Source organism: Brassica oleracea, chromosome C6 (genome assembly GCF_000695525.1).
Source record: "Brassica oleracea var. oleracea cultivar TO1000 chromosome C6, BOL, whole genome shotgun sequence".
NCBI classification, from domain to species: Eukaryota; Viridiplantae; Streptophyta; class Magnoliopsida; order Brassicales; family Brassicaceae; genus Brassica; species Brassica oleracea.
The window spans coordinates 7925235-7945225 of NC_027753.1; the positions used below are offsets into that span (position 1 = coordinate 7925235).

Here is a 19991-nt window from a genome sequence, read left to right on the forward strand (position 1 = left end):
TAGATTTCATGCTTAAATCATAAAAATAGGTTTTTATCTAATAGCATAATATCTTCCGATTTTGTTTCTTGCATTTATTCTAAAATACCACTTGAGAAGTTGGTTGGTCTTATGTTTTTCTCGTTCCTCGGTGGCTTCGTTTGTTTAAGCAATACAGAGAGGTTGAGGTCTTAGGCCTGCCGACGAAGGTTTGGTTGAGAAGGGGCGTTTAATCTCAGGTGTTTGTTTCTTCTCGAATTTGGTAGGCTTTGTGGTTCTGGCTTGGTACCGTGAAGTAGAGGTTCAGGTATGTTGAGTTTGGTTTCGTTGTGTTGGTCACTGCATCAATTACTCTCTCTTGTGCTTGTGTGGTTTTCGGCAAGAGTTCCAGCTGTTTCAATGATTAGACGACTTTCTTCTTTCTCCTTGTCTAGGATTGTTTATGGGTTTGAATGTAGGAGTGTGGCTTTATCTAGTGATCATTGTAGTTGTTATGTGTTGCCTGTTGTTTGGGTTCTAGTTTTCCTTTTGTGGGCTAAGTTTCCGAGGATTTTAAAGTGTTTCCGCCGGTTTGGATTCCACCATTGTATGTTACTCAGTTTTATAAATCAAATTCAGATGGAAAAAAAAAGAAGTTGGTTGGTCACATATGTTAGCGCTTTCCATCATTCCAAAGTTAATTTCTTGATAAACATAATAATTCTTCTTTAGATGTCTCTTCTTTTCGATTTTGTTGAGTGGAATGACTAAGATCTCTTTTTATTACATTTGGGATTGTTAGTAGAGCAAGGGATTTGGGAATAAGCTTTAAGAAGATTCTACACAAACCTAGTAGCAAGTAGCTGATGGTGATTGGCAACAACATGTTGACATATAAACCTCAGGTCATTTCTATTTTCTGAAGCCAAAAGATGACCCTTTTGAATTCTATCGATTGGTAATTACATACAAATACTTTTATGATGTGCTGAAACATCGGATCCTTGTGAAATTGTGATATACTTGTTCTTTTGAGATCTTTTGTCCACATATCCATTGTTGCAATCTACTTTATGTAATGAAAACACAATCAAAACAAAGAACTGAGCTATACATGATCAAATCGTGAAGACAAACAACGAAACAACACAGGCGGAGGAACCAAAAAGAGTAAAGAGAAAAAAAAAAAATGTCCGTACTGTTCATCGACGCAAGGATGGTGCGCCACTACGAGCTCTGGCAGATCGATAACTGAGTGCTCCTCATGCGGTCGCGTAGATGAAGAACGTCAGACGCAAAACCACCACCTCTTTCATTTCTGCGCCCAAGACACTCCTCTCTGCCTCGTCACTTCCGATCTCCATACGCCGCCGCAACCGTCTCCGGTCGACGAGGAAGATCCATTTGAGCCCACCAGGTTCATCACAGCTTTCTCAACCTGGTCACTCGAACCGAACCCGATCTTCTCTCGCTCCTCCCTCTCCTTCTCTGGTCATCTTGCTGAACTCGAACAACCCTAGAACTCGCTTCATCCTCAACGAATTTGATGGTTGTGGCGGATAACCTTAGGCCTTAAATGCAGATCATCGTAATAGGTAACGCAAGAAGACGCTATACCTATTCAAACTGGGCAACTTACTAAAGCCTCACGAATTTCATAAAAATAAAATTCAAGCCTAACTCAGAAAACAACAAATAAAAAGCAAGCCCAAATCGAAGCCGAAGACCAAGTTAAAAACACCCTTCAGCCAATGGAAGATTGAGACGTGTCGCGAAATGCCTCACTCTATAGGGTGACGTGGCTGCATGAGGTGAGAAAACTCCCCTTTATTGTTATAGATATTTTAATTAGTTAACGTCGTTAAATTATAGTTTATCATATTTTTGGTTGTATCTCACATTGAACATGTGGATGTAACCTTCGTATATATTCTTTTTTTTTGTATATATCCTTTTTTAATCATAACCAGAGACTCATCCTTTTTATATGATAAAGTAGACAGTATATATACGAAGAGGACACATATTATCAATATAGAAGTTTTTCAAAACATACAAATACTTAGCAACGACAGTATCTAGGTTTGTCCAGCTGAGAAACATGGTGCAGATTCATCCTGTCCAAGCAGTACCGGTAGACTCCGGCGTCGGAGAAGTCAAGAGCTCGCCGTACGTGACGACGGAGCAAGAGAGTTTCACGATTTGGATGAGATCACTGGTGTACCATAGCAAAGGCTGCACAGTTTATGATTCCAAAGGAAACTTAATCTATCAAGTGGATAACTATGATTCCAAGAGCTGTGGTGAAGTGTACCTTATGGACTTATACGGAGAAGTCTTGTTTGAATTTCAACAAAGTTTTGGATTATTTGCGAAGGATGCAACTCAACCGGACAATGCTTATGGTCTTCTTAAATGTAAATTGTGCTCTTTTGGGAGTGAGATCGATTCACTTTGTAAATGTAGTGCTGTAAATGAAAGTACACAAACATTCAAGGGCCAATATATCTAAGAAGAGTTAAATATAAGCATCAGATATCCACTCATCTTTAACTGAAAAACTTAAACTCAAACTTGCAATATTTGACATCAGAGCAAGTTAGAAAGATGCACACTGAATTAAAAATCAATTTTATTATAAAGAAAAAAGAGAAGTAAATTGTGGTTATTATATTTGGGTAAGATTGATTCTTTTCTTGGCCAAGCCTACTTCATTTCAACTTAAGTAACAGAGTTTACAACAGAGTGGCTAACTCCACACGGGTTGTTAGACATATGAAACATGGCATTTTTAGCAAGAGAGTCTGCGACTTTATTGCGGCCCCGAGGGATAAAACAAAAGGAGATAGATTTACAAGAGTCACTCAACACGCCGAGGTCATGGAGTAATCCTTGCAGAGCCACCACAGTTTTCTTTCCTGTGATGAGGTCAATTAGACACTTAGAATCTGAGAAACATATTATGTCTGTTATACAATGAGAGACAGCTTCCGAGAGTGCTGTTTTTAGAGCCATCGCTTCTGCCAGGAGCGCTGAAGCTACATTTCGACGATCCTCAGTTCCTTTGAACAGAACCGAGCCGTCAGCTTTTGTGCTTACCCATCCTAGTCCTCCTGCCAGTGATGTGTTGTTCCAAGCCGCATCCGTATACAGTGCTGAGGCTTTCGCTGGTATCTGCGGATCTAAGTTCATAAGTGGACAGTTGATATCTTGCATATTTCCATTATCTTATCCATTCGTCCATGTGCATTTTGATCATATAGACTAGGATTTAGCCATGTTTAGGTTACATTTTTCATACATGAGTCTTTATCAGGTGTTGGAGTGCCACATGGAGTTCTTGGGGCATTTGGATGCATTTGGAGCTCAAAGGAGGTGAAATAGGTGATCATTGGACGAGCAGAGGATGGGAGCGAGGTTCTGCAGCGACGTCATGAGTTCGCTCCAAAGCACCTCTCAGAGCGACCTAGCTGGAGCGACCCCGTGAAGTCGCTCGCCATATTCATCCCGTTGGAGGCCCAGAGCGACTTTCCCAGAGCGACGCACCGAGGTCGCTCGCATCTCACACCCCTCTCGGAGCGACCTCCCAAAGCGACACCCCGAGGTCGCTCGCGTCTCTATGGCGAGACGACACGAAGCGAAGCCCGGAGCGACCTCGCAGAGCGACCCACTGAGGTCGCTTCCGAAGGCCGGAGCGACTTGTCGGAGCGACATGCCGAGGTCGCTCCGCGTCTATTATTGGGTCGATTTCTATTTTACTTAAGGCCCTTTTGGTCATTTCATTATGCACGTTTTACATTTCGAAAACCTATGTTTTAAACATCTTTGGTAGCCGGCAAGCAGATTATCTTTTGATCTATTGAGAAATACACAAAAACTCTCTTGAGAAGTTCATCTCTTGGATTTTGATTGTTATGTTCTTGTGTTCTTGTTGATTTCTTATCTATTTCTCTACATGATTAATCTGAAATCCACCATGAGTTTAAGATGAATCATGGAGATTAGTGAGTAATTACCTTTTGAATTCATGGGTTAGGGAGATTAAGAGTGATTAGGTTAGTCTAGGATGTTTTAGTGTAGATCATTCTTGTTCCTTGCTAGTAGAGTAGTAATAATGCATCTTCTGAGTTGGCCACTCAAAAGTTAATCTTTAGGCATTTCCCACCCACAAGGTGTTTGATGAAATGCCTGAGACAACTCTCCTAGGCTTTTAGTATACTTTGCCAAAGACATTTGTTGTTAAAGGTGCTAAAATAGCTAATAGACTTGTTAGTAATGATTGCTTTCATATTATTCAACCAAAGACATTTGATGTTTGAGGTATGTTAGTAAATGAACATTCATCTAGACATAGAGTTTGTTTAAGATTGTGTCTAAGCTTAAGGTTGATAGTTTGATTGATCGTTTGTCATTCTTAGTTCAAAACTTGATCACCCAAGGTCTAATCCCTATGCCTATGAGTTCTCTTTTCCATTAGTCAAGAAAGTATCATTCTGTTATTGCTTTTTAGTTTTAGTCATAGCTTAAAACTCATCTAAATCATTGGTTGCACTTAGATTAAGTGAGTACTTGCATTCTCGGTGCTTTGATATCCCTCAGAACTGGTTCGACATTCACTATACTACAACATTTGTCTTAGGAGCATTGAAAACTCCTAACATCAAATTGACGTCGTTGCCGGGGATCGAACCCGGGTCACCCGCGTGACAGGCGGGAATACTTACCACTATACTACAACGACAGAGTTTGGTTTCTTGGTAGGGAGCTTGGTTGCGGTTAGGAGTTTGGTCGCCTCCTGCCATTCCACAGCCGCCTTTATTGCCTTGAGCACCGTCTCTGTTTCCGAGAAAGGCTTATCTTCGAACATTAACTGGTTCCTACTAGTCCATAAGACCCATAAAATCCATGGGTACAGGGGAGTTACCAGACCTGTGGGTAGTAGATTGATCATCCTAGTGCATGCTTGTAGTATCTCCGCCATAGATGCATCACTACTGGTACTGGGAGGTGTTAAGATTGGTGCTAGTTTCCACACTCTTTGTGCATAGGGGCATGATACCATCACATGAAGTATTGATTCCCTAGCTCCACACCTCTTACATTTACCCTCAATTTGGATCCCACGCTTGATTAGTGTCTCACCCACGGCAAGTGCATTTGATTTTACTTTCCACAGAAAGTGCTGCAGTTTGGGCGAGCACTTGACATTCCACACGCATTTTTTCCAGTTGAAAGAATCAATATTATTACCCTTGTTCATCTTCGCCAGTGCATAGCCCGATTGTGTGGTATATTCACAAGATTTTTCAGGGAGCCAGACCCTTTCATCCTTCATCGCAAGTGAACTAGGCACCAGTTTTAGTATCTCTCCCTCATACTAAGGTAAGTGGAGTTTGATTTTCTCTAAATTCCATTCCGTCGAGTGCCTCCGGAATAGCTCATTGATTGTCAGGTTTTGTGATGAGAGAGTTGGGGGTCCAACAGGGCGTGCTTGCTCCTCCGTAGATAGCCAGTCTTCCCTCCATATCTTGATAGTTTCTCCATCTCCTACTACCCAACCCATTCCCTTCCTTATGATCTCTCTACATGCTAATATCCCTCTCCAGCTGTGCGAGGCAGAGCTTGGGGCTGATACCGTGAGCAAATCTTCATAGCAACAGTACTTGTTCAAGAGGGTTTGTCCCAGCAGGGAGGAAGGGTCTTTCAGCAGTCTCCATGTGTGCTTTGCCAAGAGAGCATCATTAAACTCTTCAATTTCTATAAATCGAAGACTACCCGCGCTCTTCGGGAGAGTAAGCTTATCCCAAGAGATCCAACACATTTTCCTAATCTCCGGCTTGACATCCCACCAAAATCTTGTGAGCACGGATTGGATTTGCTTTCATAGTGATTTCGGAAGTTTGAAACACGACATGGCATAGTTAGGCATCTCTGCCAACACCGCCTTCAACAACACCATCTTCCCTGCTCCGAGAGGTATCTCGCTGTCCAACCTTGAGCTTTTTATCTGATACGATCAACAATGCTTGAGAAAATTTTCCGTTTCTTTCTTCCGAAATGCTCCGACAAACTGAGGTACTTCCCTATTCCCCCTTCTTGTTTTATATCGAGTTCAGCTTTCACTCTCGTTTTGCATTCTTGAGAGGTTTTGGATGAGAAGGTTATAGCAGACTTCCCACGGTTTATGCACTGTCTGGAAGCCATCTCATACTTCTGTAGAATAGAGAGTAGAGCTGAACAGCTAGCGGCATTTGATTTCCCAAAAAACATGGTATCATCCGCGAAGAGGAGATGGTTTATGGGTGGGCAGTGTCGTCCTACTTTTACTCCCGGTAAGGTTCCTTTGGCTTGCGCCTGTCGACATAGTCCTGAGAGGACCTCCGTACATAGGATGAACATGTACGGTGAGAGTGGGTCACCTTGTCGGAGGCCTCTCGAGGGCTTAATGGTTCCTTGCGGTCCTCCATTTATCAGGAAAGAGTACGACACCGAGGAGATGCATTCCATTAGCCAAGAGATTATCGTGTCATGGAAGCCCAATCTGCTCAGTACCTCTCGTAGAAAGCTCCACTCGATCCTATCATACGCCTTGCTCATGTCAGTCTTGACAGCCATGGCCACACATTTCCTTGCTCCTGATTTTCTCAAAAAATGGAGTATCTCATGCGTGATTAACACGTTATCTGATATCGCCCACCCGGGAACAAATGCTGATTGAGATGGCGAGATCAGAGAGTGTAGGAGTGACTGGAGTCGTCTAGATAGGGTCTTCGCAATTATCTTGTAAAGTGTATTTCATAGTGCAATGGGTCTGTAGTCCGATACCTCCTTTGCTCCCATAGTCTTTGGAATGAGCCTAAGGTGAGTCTCGTTCTGTCGGGGGTTCAGCTGACCTGTTTCAAAGAAGGCCTTGACGTCTCGGAAAATGTCAGCAGCAATTACGTCCCAAAACGTTTGATAGAATCCGGCCGAGAAGCCATCTGGCCCTGGTGCCTTCCCCGGGTGTATTGAGAATACTGCTGCTCGAACTTCTTCCATATCTGGGATTTTTGTTAGATCCTCATTCATCATAGTAGTAACCTTTGGTGAGAGAGCTTCTTCTACCACCGATCTCGCATATGTGTTCCCGGAGGTAAACAACTGATGGTAGAACTGAACAAAGGTCTGGACTATGTGATTCTCCTCGAAGAAAGCTTGCCCTGCCTCATTTTCAATTATCAAAAATTTGTTGCAGGCTCTGCGTCCTCTAGTAACCGCGTGGAAGAAGGTCGAGTTTCTGTTGCCTCCATTTAGCCATTGGATGCGACTCCATTGGCGCCAGAACTCTTCATCCTCCGCATAAGTTTTCTTTAAGATCGCATTCAATTCCTCGATACGTTCAGTGTTGGGGTTGCTGTTAGACATCTCGTGTTCCAATAGCGTCTAGTGGGAGAGTAAATGTTCTTTTGCTGCGGCTGTCTGTATCTTCGCCCATTCAATCAGGTTACGATGTACCCGACTGATCTTTGTCAAGACTGAGTCAGTACTAGAGGAGTTCCAGGTTGTTTCCACTAGTTCGCGTACTTCCGGTTTCTCACTCAGTCTTCGATCATACCGAAACAAGCCTTTTTTCTTCTTGAGGTGTTGGTCAAAGTGGGTTAACAGCGGGCGATGATCCGAACCTTCAAACCTCAAGTATTCACTTCTGGCCGCTGGGAACATCTCCATCCATTCAATATTTTCCATTGCTCTATCTAGTCTAGATTGGATGAAGTGTGTATATATGGTTCCTCACCATGAAAGGGAGTTACCCGAGAATTGCAAATCCCATAAGCCATTTAGGGACACAAAGTTCCGGAAGGATAAAAAGGAGCCTTCCCATCTCAACGGACTGCCTATTTTCTCCGAGTTGTCAAGCAAGTCATTAAAGTCTCCCGTGAGTAGTCATGGTGCGGTCCGTTGTGCTCCTATATCTGTCAAGGTTTCCCAGAACTTTGGTCGATCTTCCTTATTTGGAGCTCCATAGATGTATGACACAAAAAAGGTTTTTCCATTGAACACAATTTTTGTATCAATTACAATTAAATTTGCTGAAGAGAACAAGATTTCGATCTGAACTGTATCTTTCCAGGAGAGAGCCAAGCCTCCGCTGAGTCCCTCGGGCGGTACAGTATAGTGGTTTGTAAATGCTATCCCCTTATACATCTTGTAGATCTCTTCATCTTTCTGTTTTGTCTCCATCAGAAACATGATCTCCAGAGAGTTTTTTGTGCGAAACTCTCGGAGTCGATGAACTGTCAGGTCGCTCCCAATATCCTGACAGTTCCAGCTCAGATTGACTAAGGAAGAAGAAGTGGACCGGACCAAAAATCCGTTCCCTTCTTCCTCGATGCTGGAATGATGTTTACTCGCGGTTGTCCTCCTGAGGTTCGCGGCTGAGCCGTTTTACTCTTCCTTGTCTCTGTAGTCCCTCTTCTTTTGGGAGAGCTCTGTGTCTTTGTGACTCTTCTTCTTTTTACAGCAACTCACTGAGGCGGGCTTCGAGGGCCCCGCTTATTAGCCAGCGGTGGTTTCGGAGGAGAAGAGGATGCTAGTTCTTTTTCTGTCTTAGGACCTAAGTCTTGCTGATCATCTTCGTCATCTGGGAACAGCGGTCCCCGTCTGAGCAAGACATGTACCCTATCCTCACTGAGGGTCCGGATGGGAGATCTATCTTGGGTTGGATCAAATTCTTCACTTGTCCTAATTGGATTTCTTGAGCTAGAAGGCAGGTTACTTCCTCCCGAATGGGGCAGCGGTAGCACCTCTTCCAACTGTTGTATTGGGACCTCTTGAAGTCTGCCAGATTCCGCATTTGGAGCACCATCCTGGAGCAGAGATACCCTTTCTTTTGGTAGTGAAAACCGTTCGAGAGCTGACCTTCTCTCTTGAGAATTTATACTACCTTCCCCTGATCTTTGTTTTGAGGCTGTTGAGGCTGATCTGTGGTTCACGTCCCCTTCACGAGGAGGTCGAGGGAATGGAGTGTGGGAGCCCAGAGAGTGCAGGGGTTTTGGTATTGTTCCGCTTTGTGGGCTCCTTTGTGGGTGAGATTGATTCATTTTGTAAATCTAGAGCAGTAAACGAAGATACACAAATATTGAGGGAGCCAGGATATATATACTGTTTAAAATCAATTACGTTTAAAGAAGAGTCACTACAAAGCCCCTCTGAGTCTCTCTCTCTCTCTCTCGCTCGCTCGAAATCGAATTCTCATTCACGACGATGTGGAGAAGATCGGCGTCGTTCGTCCTCGACAAGCACCACAACAACAAACCAATCTCTCTAACTCCCTCCCTCGATTCTCCTCCTCCACTCTCCGATTCGATGGCGGAGGTAAACCCTAACCCTAATCCTGTTTCGGCTTACTACCAAACGCGAGCGAAGCACCACGGGATCGTGACGAGCGATTGGCTAGAGCAGGCACAAGCCGCCGTGGTTCGCTACCCCGACAAGGATTCTCCCGTCGCGGGAAGAAGACCGTTTAGCGTGATTGAGGAGTTCGACAACTGGAGGCAGCAGCCTGATTTGGCGGAGGCGGTTGCGGCGATTCGGGCTCTTGCGGCGGTTATTAGGGCTAGCGAGGCGACTACGATGATGGAGCTCGAGATCGAACTCAAGAAAGCTTCGGATACATTGAAAGTAAGAATCTTTAACGAATGTTAAAAAAAAAAAAAAGAATCTTTAAGGAATATGCTATAAGGTTTGCAACTTAACTTTGAGTGTTTTGCTTCAGTGCCCTCTGTTGATAACTTAGGTTTTAGCTTGTGGCTTATATGGTAGATGTGGGCGGGGCATTGCACTGCGTATTATTTATCAAGAAAGCTTTAATCTTTAACGATTCTGCTACTAGGATCAACTTAGCTTTGAGTCTTTATCAAGAAAGCTTTAATCTCTAATCTCTAATCTTGAACCTGTAAATGTTAGATGTGATTGTGGCATTGCATTGAGCTTGTATTAGAACTTGTAGAGTTGTGCATTCTTCTTCTTGGCATTTCGTTCTGGGAGTTTGTGGTTGTAATTTACTTCTTCTGCGAGGCTATATCCTCTTCGGAGATGCAAATTTTATACCTGAGTCCTGCTCCATCTCCTAACTTTCAAGTCTTATTTTATAGTAGAAGGTTCATTGAAATGTTTTGCAACTTAGCTTCGAGTGTTTAGCTTGTGGCGTAAATGGTAGATGTGATCGTGGCATTGCACTGCTGCTGTATGAGAACTTGTGGCGTTTTTTTTTGAATTCTTCTTCTTGGCATTGGGTTCTGCTAGTTTCTTGTTGTAATTTACTTCTTCTGCGAGGCTTTTTTCATGGTAGAAGGTTCGTTGAACTCTACAGATGTATGATAATCTTTTATAAATGTTTTGAAACTTAGCTTCGAGTTTAGCGTGTGGCGTGTATGTTAGATGTGATCTTGTAGAGTTGTGAATTCTTCTTCTTGTCATTTCTTTCTGCGAGTTTCTGGTTGTAGTTACTTCTTCTGCGAGGCTATATCCTCTTTGGAAATGTGGATTTCTATATCTGAGTCCTGCTCGCTCATCTTGTAGCTTTCAAGTGATTTTGCACAGTAGAAGGTTCGTTGAACTCTAAACATGTATGTTTTATCTTCACTTTTTCAGTCATGGGACACAACTTCTATATCCTTAACAGCGGGATGTGATCTATTCATGCGCTACGTGACTCGAACATCTGCCTTAGAATTTGAAGATTTCAATGCAGCAAAAGCCCGCGTACTTGGACGTGCTGAGAAGTTCGGAGAAATATCTTACAAGGTCAGTGGTTTACTATAGAAAAGATTAGATGTATTGGTGAAAAAAAAACAGAAGGAGAGTTTTAACGGGAACTGCATTTTTGTTTCGTCTCCAGGCCCGGAAGATTATTGCAGTACTTAGTCAAGATTTCATATTTGATGGGTGTACTATACTGGTTCATGGCTTCTCCAGAGTTGTTCTTGAAATACTAAAGACAGCAGCTCAGAACAAGAAACTCTTTCGAGTTTTGTGCACAGGTAGGTGCCTTCTTTAAAACTTTGAGATTGATCCGCTCTGTCATTTTCTGATCATCTCATTTGGATTCGTCCAGAGGGAAGGCCAGACAAAACAGGTGTACTGTTAGCTAAAGAGCTTGCAAAGCTAGATGTTCCAGTGAAGCTTCTGATTGATTCAGCTGTGGCCTATAGCATGGATGAAGTAGACATGGTGATTTTTGGAGCCGACGGAGTAGTTGAAAGTGGCGGGGTGATTAACATGATGGGTACTTACCAAATCGCTCTCGTTGCACACACTATGAACAAACCAGTCTATGTAGCTGCAGAGAGTTACAAGGTATAACACCTCAAAGCTTTAACATTTTTTGAATGTGATTCATCATCTAAGTTGTTGTTTTCTTGCAGTTTGCACGCCTCTACCCGTTGGATCAAAAGGACTTGGAACCGGCCTTGAGACCTGTTGATTTTGGTGTTCCTGTTCCTCCTAAGGTTGAGGTAGAAAGATCTGCGAGAGACTACACTCCACCTCAGTACTTGACTATGCTATTCACTGATCTTGGTGTTCTCACTCCCTCTGTAGTTAGTGATGAGCTAATTCAGCTTTACTTGTAAGTAAAAGCTCGTCTGGGAACTTTCATTTCTTTGTATAAAAATTAGAACACCAATTTTTTTGGCTATACATAGACATAAGCTTGTCTCTGATTCTACTGCTTATGTAGAAGGTTTTGGTGTGACAGAGAGATTGTGACTTGTAATCTTCACTCAAAACTGATATAAAAGTGTATTCTTTATAGAATCAGTTGGCTTCTTATTAGCTTATTTTAAAAGTTGAACAGAAGTGATTGATACACAATGGATGTTTACCAACTATTGTTGTAGTGAAGTGGTAGATGACCCTATAATGTGTTACATGTAACATAAACATTATTATATGATATGACTGTTTTGAGAAAGAAAGCATGAGAAACGTGACTGAAATAAAGATTGTAATTATTGTTTTAGTGCTCGGGTTGTAAGTTACGGCAAAGCCTAGATGTACGATTCACAAAACACGTTTTCTGAATTACAAAATCAATAGTTTTGCTTTTACTAGTCTTTTTTTTTTAACAAAAAATTGATTTTAGTAGTCGTGCTAAACTAAAAAATCATTGGTGTTAATTTGGAATTTTGAATATAACACAAAACTAGGATAAGACATGCGACTTGCGCAGGGTAAATTTATATGAAAATTATTTAAGAAATATCGTATGGAAAAAAATTATATTATTGATTGAATTAATATATTTGGCTCTTAAACAATTTTTTAAAACCTTTTTTTTAATTACATAATTTGTTTACTAATGAACTGATTCCAATTTTTAAAATATTTTAGGTCAAAAAATTATTTATCGCATAAAAACCTAACGTTTAGGACGAAGAATCTCATTTCTACTATTTGGTTACAATGAAACTATGTCAGCCCGGTTTTATATCATGATTTAGCAATTTAAAAGTTAATTATGGTTATGAAAAATTTACGTTCACGTGCCAATCCTATCTATCTTTCGATATTTTTTTCCTTTTTGTGTCGTTTTGGTTATTGCTCGATATAAATATTGATTTTTGAGTTTATTTTCATTTCTTTCTTTTATTTTGGTCTGAGATTTAGAAAATGTTTAAGATTCAAAATTATTAAAAAGATACATGCTTAGGTTAAGATCTGCGCCTTGTACAGAATAAATACTTATTTTATATTTTTCTACATATTGTGAAATAATAAAATAATAATTATATATTAAATAACTAAGAAATCAGTTACTATTATGTAATAAATTGGCTTGCACATATAAATCAAATGACCGCTCGTTTATTCTCAATCATTTTAGAATAAATAAATCAAAACAATCAATATTATCTATCATATATGATATATAATTAAATTTAAACGATATGAAGTATATATATATATATATATTAACATAAAAACCTATTAAAATAAAATTATTTATTTATATGATTTTATTACCATTGTATCTTATTATAGAAAAAAATTTAAACATTGATCACAAAAGTTTATGTGAGACTTTTAACAGTTTTAGTAATTTATACTGGTTTTGAAAAATTCAAAATACAACATATATAAAAAAAACTAAAATTTTAATATATAACAATGTAATTGTGTAATTTATTTTAACAGTAAAAAATTAAAAAAATGATAGAAAACATACATATTATTAGTAAATTTTCATTATTTAAAATCATTAATTACTATATATATCATAATCACATTAGGTAATTCCGTAAGTTTTATTTAAAGAAATAATATATAATAAATAGTCACCTTGCTTTTACTTAATATCATATGATATCATATAGTTGGTATTAAATGTTTCTAATGAGATATAAAAATTGAATTGGACCAACATGTTTTTCAATTTCAATGTGAAGCTGACGCGTAAGACTAATTAACTACCTAATTGATTGATACATAAGCGAGAGATCTTTTTAAATTATTACAAAATTGAAGTTACATCTTTTCAAATGTTGCTCAATTAATATATAGATGATAGTTGTGTATTCAATTTATTTTCAACTAGGGTATATGAGTGTATGTTATTTGCTATATATTTTTATAATAACATAGATAGCAAACTTTAGTCAAAAAAAAAAAAACATAGATAGCAAACACTAGAAATAGTAATTTCCGAGAAGAAAAAGGTCCACGTCGGAAAAATAGTTAAATACCACGTTTTAAGTGAGACATAAAAAGACACATTACTCTATAAACAGTACAGTCTGTAAAGTCACTTTCCTCTTTTATATATTTTCTAAATTCTAGTTCATCTCCCACTTCATATCTCTTTCTTCCTTCTCCTTTCTGTAACTAGAGATAGAGAGAATGACGAAAGTCTCTGTTGGATTGCAACTTGTGACAACTGATTCTAAAGAAAAGCTAAACAACATAGTCATCAAATCTTCACTGAGACCAAATCGGTCCATTCCAAACATCTCGGAGCTCTGCTTTCTCAAAACATGTCATCTGTGTTTGAAACAATTCGCTCAAGACAAAGATGTTTACATGTACAAGTACGAATTTCTCTAACCTTTATCATGATTGATCAGACTATGTAAACCCATTGATAATCTAAAGATTTTTTTTATTTGTTTGGTGAAAACAGAGGAGACTTGGGATTTTGTAGCAAAGAGTGTAGAGAAAGTCAGATTTTGATGGATGAGAGGAAAGAATTAGAGGCTTCTACGAAGATGATGATTGCATCTTATCGACGTTGTAACTCTGGCGCCGGAAAAATTGGGAATCGTAACTTGGTGGATGATCTCCGGCGGCCATGCCGGCTATTTATAGTCCCTTGAAGCAATCATCAACTTCATTATACTAAGTTTTAAACAACATACTAATACATTTCTAGATATAAAGAAAATATATTTGTTAAATAATTTGTATTTCCATCGTCAGATGTTTACTTGATGCATCATATGATTTATATAATGGTATGATCTTAGGTGGGATGACAACTTACATATATATAAATTAAATTGTATCTTTTTTTTAACAACAAATACTTATATTTAAATTAAACGGTCGATGGATTACAACCGGAGAAATACTCAACGGTAAGCTGATAAAATAACATAATTAAAACATAGCGAAAGCTAGCGATATATATTGATTAAATTGTATCTCATTTGTCAACTGTTAATTGGATGGTTTATGTATGGGTGATCTTAAATGGGAATGGGATAACTACTTATTTTATATACGTATAACCCCTGATGTATTGCCCTTGCCCGCGTACGTGGGCATAACCTTTGTAAAAAAATTAATATTACATACATCATGAGAATCAACAATGAAGTACTAATAAGTTGCTTGATGGTTATTGTTAAATAATTGCTAACATCACGAAATTTCTTTTATGTTAGTTATGTTTTCAGTGTTTTCTGAGCTTTGTCAACAGTGAAAAACATCGCATGAATGTAAGAAAAGAGGAACTATGCCATCAAGTAATATTAATCTTGTGCTAAATCATCGTAACTAATGTTACCAATAGAAAGATAATAACAAATAAATGTTAATATTTTATTAATGAATTATTAGATAATGATATATGTTTTTACATGAATATCAATGAAATGAGTCTTATTAATTGCATTACACGTATAGATGATATACGTCATTCTAGGTACATGTTATTATTTTGAGATAATGATATTCGTATTAGTTAATTCACAAACATTATAATGAACAATTTATAATATAATAATTTATAATAATCTATTTCTGTTAATAATGTTAGACTGTTTGCAGTTGAACTTATATTAAGGAGAATCAATTTTTTAAAAGTCATATTCACAAACCACAACCAACTATGATTTTTGCAATATCATATTTAGATTGGATCTCGGCGTGACGGATATGAAGTGGATAGAATATATATATTTCGTGGAAAGACACTTACTGATTCGATTTGTTTTCAGACATGGAGATATTTGTTTATGTATGGACGTAGACAAACCTTGGTCTGAGATATGTATCGATTTTGTCACGTGTGAATACCTACTTTGGGACATGCTTACAATCCCTTGTATATTAATCCCGAAGCATTAATATACAACATGTTTTCGTAGCTACGGATCATCACGAGAATGATTTTTAGAATTGTTAGAAAAATAAGTTGGTCCATATAAACATATACTATACTTTTATTAAACTAACTATCAAATTAATTAATAGTGTACAAAAGAATATTTTTTCTTTCCTTAAATAAAAGCTACGAAATTACCTAATATGGCTAACATATATATGATAAATTAATGATTATGAATATTACATATTTGATAAAAAATTCTAAGCTCTCTCTTTTTTGTTTAATTTTATAATATTAAAAGAAATTAAACAATCACATTAACCATATAACAAAAACAATTAATTTTTTTCTTATATGTTATATTTTGAATTTTTAAGAACGACTATAAATTACTAAAAAAGGTAAAAATCTCACACTAAAAATTTTGTAATCAATGGTTTAACTTTTTTTTGTTCAAGCAAGATACAAATGATCATATTTCATAGGGGTGTGCGTTCGGATACACGTTCGGGTTTGTATCAGATATTTCAGTATAACGGTATAGAACCCGTTCGGATATTTCTACACTTCGAGTCGGGTTTGGATATTTATGTTCGGGTTCGGATATTTTGGGTCGGGTTCGGATATTTAAATTTGAATAAATTTAAGTTTTTTTTTGTATTTAAAATATATTTTAACTTAACTATTTTTTTTTTTAATTTTCAAAAGATTAAACTATTAATAGGTTTGGAGATAAGACTTTAAAAATATAAAGACACTAATTTAGTTATTGTTTTGAAATTTTAGATGCAACTTTTGTTAATGCAAGAAACAATAACTTGATATGTTTTTAAGTGAGTAGAAAATGATTTTGTCCTAATTATATGTATATTATCTAATTTTTAGAAATAAAAATCATTAATATAAATATTTTGAATATAAATATTTTGAATAAAATGAGAGAGATAAACTAGAAATATAGAATTAAGTATACATATGTTTGGTTATCTTCGGATATCCATTCGGGTTCAGATATTGCCCGTTCGGATTCAGATATTACTCAAAATGCATTAGAACATGTTTTCATAGCCACATGTCATCACGGGGATAATTCTCAGAATCCTTAGAAAAATAAGTTGATCCATATAAATATATATTATAGTTTTTATTAAACTAACTATCAAATTTATTTTTTATTTTTTAAATAAAAGCTATGGAATTACCTAATATGATTAATATATATTTGATAATTAATGATTATGAACAAGACATATTTGATAACAATTTTGTATCATATCTCTTTTCTTCTAAATTTTATATTATTAAAGGAAATTAAAAACTCACATTAAGTATATAATAAAAAAATATTAGATTTTTTCTTATATGTTATATTTTGAATTTTTTAAAACGGCTATAAATTATTAAAAATGGTAAAAGTCTCATATTGAAAATTTTGTGATCAAATGTTTAACTTGTTTTTAATCAATGGTTTAACTTTTTATTTTTGTTCAAGCAAGATACTAATGATCATAAATCCTATGAATAAGAAGTCTCATTAATAGATATCATATTATATATATATATATATATTAATATCATTTAAAATAAATTAGATACTATATAAAATATGTTAATTTCAAAATTTGCAGTGATAAATTTATCGAGATCATAGTATTTTAATTTTAAAATTTATCTTGAAAAATCAAAAATTAAATTTTTTGTGATTAACAGTTTAAACTTTTGTTCCTAGAAAATATACAAATGTTAATAAAATCATATGAGTTGGAACTGTCAATAATAAATATTTATATTAATATATACTATATACTATATGCATCTATATCAATATCACTAAATTTTATATATCATATAAAGTAAATAAAATGATTGTTTTTATTTATTTACCAAAAACATGATTGTAAATTAACAAAAGGTATTGGTTTTGATTTATGTGCTTACTCTAATGTATATATTTTTATGTATACAAATTATTTTTTAAATAAGAGGTTTTAATATATTATTTGATCCTAACAATCGCAGAAATATACTTCTTAAAATCGAAGTAATTTTTAATAATGGAAGCACTATATTTTTATTTCGTTCAGATTAAATAATTTAGTCTTGATTTTTATTCCTAAAAAGCTTTTAATGAAATATCATGACAAGACTCCAATCACCTCTTGAGTTTGTTCGAAGAATGAGAGATTTGATCATTTGTCTAATATTTGTTTCTCCCTAATATACTATCCAGCTATTATCATTGTAAGAATGAGAGATTTGAACTATTTATTATAAGTTTTCTGTTTTATCATTTAATAAATCAAGTAGTTATTTGTTTATACATAGTTTACATATAATAGAATGATAAAGTATTATATATATATATTTTTTACCGGTATACTCTTAAGTAACTAAATCTCAAAAGCATAGGTTAATAAAATAAGTAATTTGTTTTGTTATTCTAGAATAAATACTAGACAACCATTTATATTTTGAGTCTGCACTTATATTGTATAACAGTTTGATATATTAGATTTGACCACTAACCTGTAAATAGAGTTTCCCAGTGATTTTTTCTTTAAAAATTTTATTCTTAGATATGTATCTGGAATGAAACTAATTTTTACACATGTCCATCTTTTTAAATTGACACTTATGTAATTCACCGAATTCATAGAAGAAGTTAAAAAAAAACTAAATTCATATCAATGAAACAGAAACGAGGACGAAAACACAATTTTATAGATGTAGAAAATGAAATCACTTATGGAGAGTCAATAGTAAACAAATCGAAAGCAGAAAACCTAATCCCCTTTCGTCATTCTACAATCGATGTTGCCTATCTGGTTTTGGTGATTTGTGTCATCCATAAAACTTAATTTCCTTTTGTGCATATAAAGTCGTAAAAATAATTAAGATGAGCTGCAATACGTTAACTCTTCAACAACAATGATACATTTAAGAAACCAACATTTGTATTCGTCATTTTACAATCGATAAAGATTGTAGTTTTGTAAAATGTTAAAATCATTTTATGAACAAACATTAGTTTAAAAACTCACTCCGCGCATGCGCGCGGGTTATCATCTAGTATACGTTAAAAGCCCTCCAATTTAAATGCCCAATAACTTAAACTAATTAAATGTAAATACAACAACAGTCAGTTTGGTGGTGATGGGTGTCATCAGTATTTTAGCTTAGACCAGGGGTAGTAACTCAACGCGCGCGTTTGGATGGAGTGATAAGTTCCAATTACTCCGGACATCTCTTCTGCGTTTATCAACAACAACTCTGCTCTATTCGTCAAAGAAGCTAAGCTAACCACGTAGATGACACTATGATGGGGCTGAGTGTAGCGACCGTGTTTCAAAAATCGATGTTAGGATGATCTGAGGACTGACTGGCCGAACTGTGAGAACGTACTGAATGGATTGGATGATGCTAGAAATAGCTGATCAGAGTTCGAAGGACTTTCCGTGGGTGGATGGGAGAACTTGGATCGGCGCCTGATTAGTAGCGACTAGAGCGGAACCATGTACCCGATTAAAGCTAGGAACAGATTTTGTTTTGAGCCAAACAAAGCTCCATCAGTCGGTCTTACGCTCGGGTTATTGGACAGGCCGTTCGGTTTGTGGAACTCAAGATGTTCGGACAACTTGATGAAAATCCAGACAAAGCGGAATTTTCAGACAGCGATGGTCGGATCCGGACAAGTGTTGTTGGATTCGGAGAAGACGGTTGAACTAGTCGGCTAGACAACGATTGTCGGAAATCAGACAAGGCGGTTAAGACTGTCGGCTAAGATGAGATGAGCTGATTTAGTAGTATCAGTATGATTGGGACAAGGCGGTTAGAGTTGTCGACTGTATCTGTCAGCTCTAGCTCGAGTTTCGTCTAAGTAAAACTGGCGGGAACAGTTAAAGTCCGAAAAGGGAAAAAACTCGCGCTGGAACGCTTTGGAGCGCGGGGTGGCGGTTACGGACTTAAGGGCCGCGAGTAAAATGAGCGGGGATGGTTAACTTGGCAGTTTTTCGGGCCTAAACCGCCCAACTGCCCATTTTAATCGTCTCCTTTGTCTTATTCCGCCATTTATTTTCGGAAAATGGGAAGAAAGAACCAGAGAGAAACTCAGAGAGAAACTCAGAGAGAGAAAAGTCCGATTAAGAGAGAGTTTTCGATATTTGGCTGGATTGATCAAGTCCGAGTCAAGAACGATCGTCTGTGGGGTGAATCCGACTGTCTGAACGTTCGAAGATCCAACGGAAACCGCTCAAGAGGTGTCAGAAGAGACCAAATCAAACAGAACAAACCGACTCTAAGACAAAGGTGAGTCCGTGACCGTGGCCTATCGTACTGAATCGTAGTCTGATTGATAGGAATGTTCTGTGTACTGATTGCTTGTCTAATTCGAATTATCTGCTAAGTTCTGGCTTGGTCCGAACAGTCGGTTCCTTCCATCGACGCATCT

General features: G+C 37.1%; 4 protein-coding genes and 1 non-coding gene across 5 annotated transcripts; 2 read left to right on the forward strand and 3 right to left on the reverse strand.

The window, feature by feature from the left end:
* Nucleotides 1-2679: 2679 nt before the first annotated feature.
* On the reverse strand, nt 2680-3174 carry LOC106297371. The gene has a single exon (XM_013733622.1). It carries the CDS (start codon nt 3172-3174, stop codon nt 2680-2682), a length of 495 nt encoding a protein of 164 aa, XP_013589076.1.
* A 1453-nt stretch (nt 3175-4627) lies between these two features.
* On the reverse strand, nt 4628-4699 carry TRNAD-GUC. Its single transcript has one exon. It is a non-coding gene; the product is annotated as a tRNA-Asp (tRNA).
* Nucleotides 4700-5335: 636 nt separating this feature from the next.
* On the reverse strand, nt 5336-5779 carry LOC106297372 (uncharacterized mitochondrial protein AtMg00310-like). Its single transcript, XM_013733624.1, has one exon. It carries the CDS (start codon nt 5777-5779, stop codon nt 5336-5338), a length of 444 nt encoding a protein of 147 aa, XP_013589078.1.
* Nucleotides 5780-9129: 3350 nt separating this feature from the next.
* LOC106300474 (translation initiation factor eIF-2B subunit alpha-like) lies at nt 9130-11777 on the forward strand. The gene is made up of 5 exons (XM_013736627.1): nt 9130-9618; nt 10591-10743; nt 10838-10979; nt 11054-11295; nt 11364-11777. Exons 1-5 carry the CDS (start codon nt 9202-9204, stop codon nt 11568-11570), a joined length of 1161 nt encoding a protein of 386 aa, XP_013592081.1. The 5' UTR covers nt 9130-9201; the 3' UTR covers nt 11571-11777.
* A 2007-nt stretch (nt 11778-13784) lies between these two features.
* On the forward strand, nt 13785-14419 carry LOC106300479. Its single transcript, XM_013736630.1, has 2 exons — nt 13785-14024; nt 14117-14419. The coding sequence occupies exons 1-2, from the start codon at nt 13837-13839 to the stop codon at nt 14307-14309; spliced, it is 381 nt and encodes a 126-aa protein (XP_013592084.1). The 5' UTR covers nt 13785-13836; the 3' UTR covers nt 14310-14419.
* The last annotated feature ends 5572 nt before the right edge of the window (nt 14420-19991 follow it).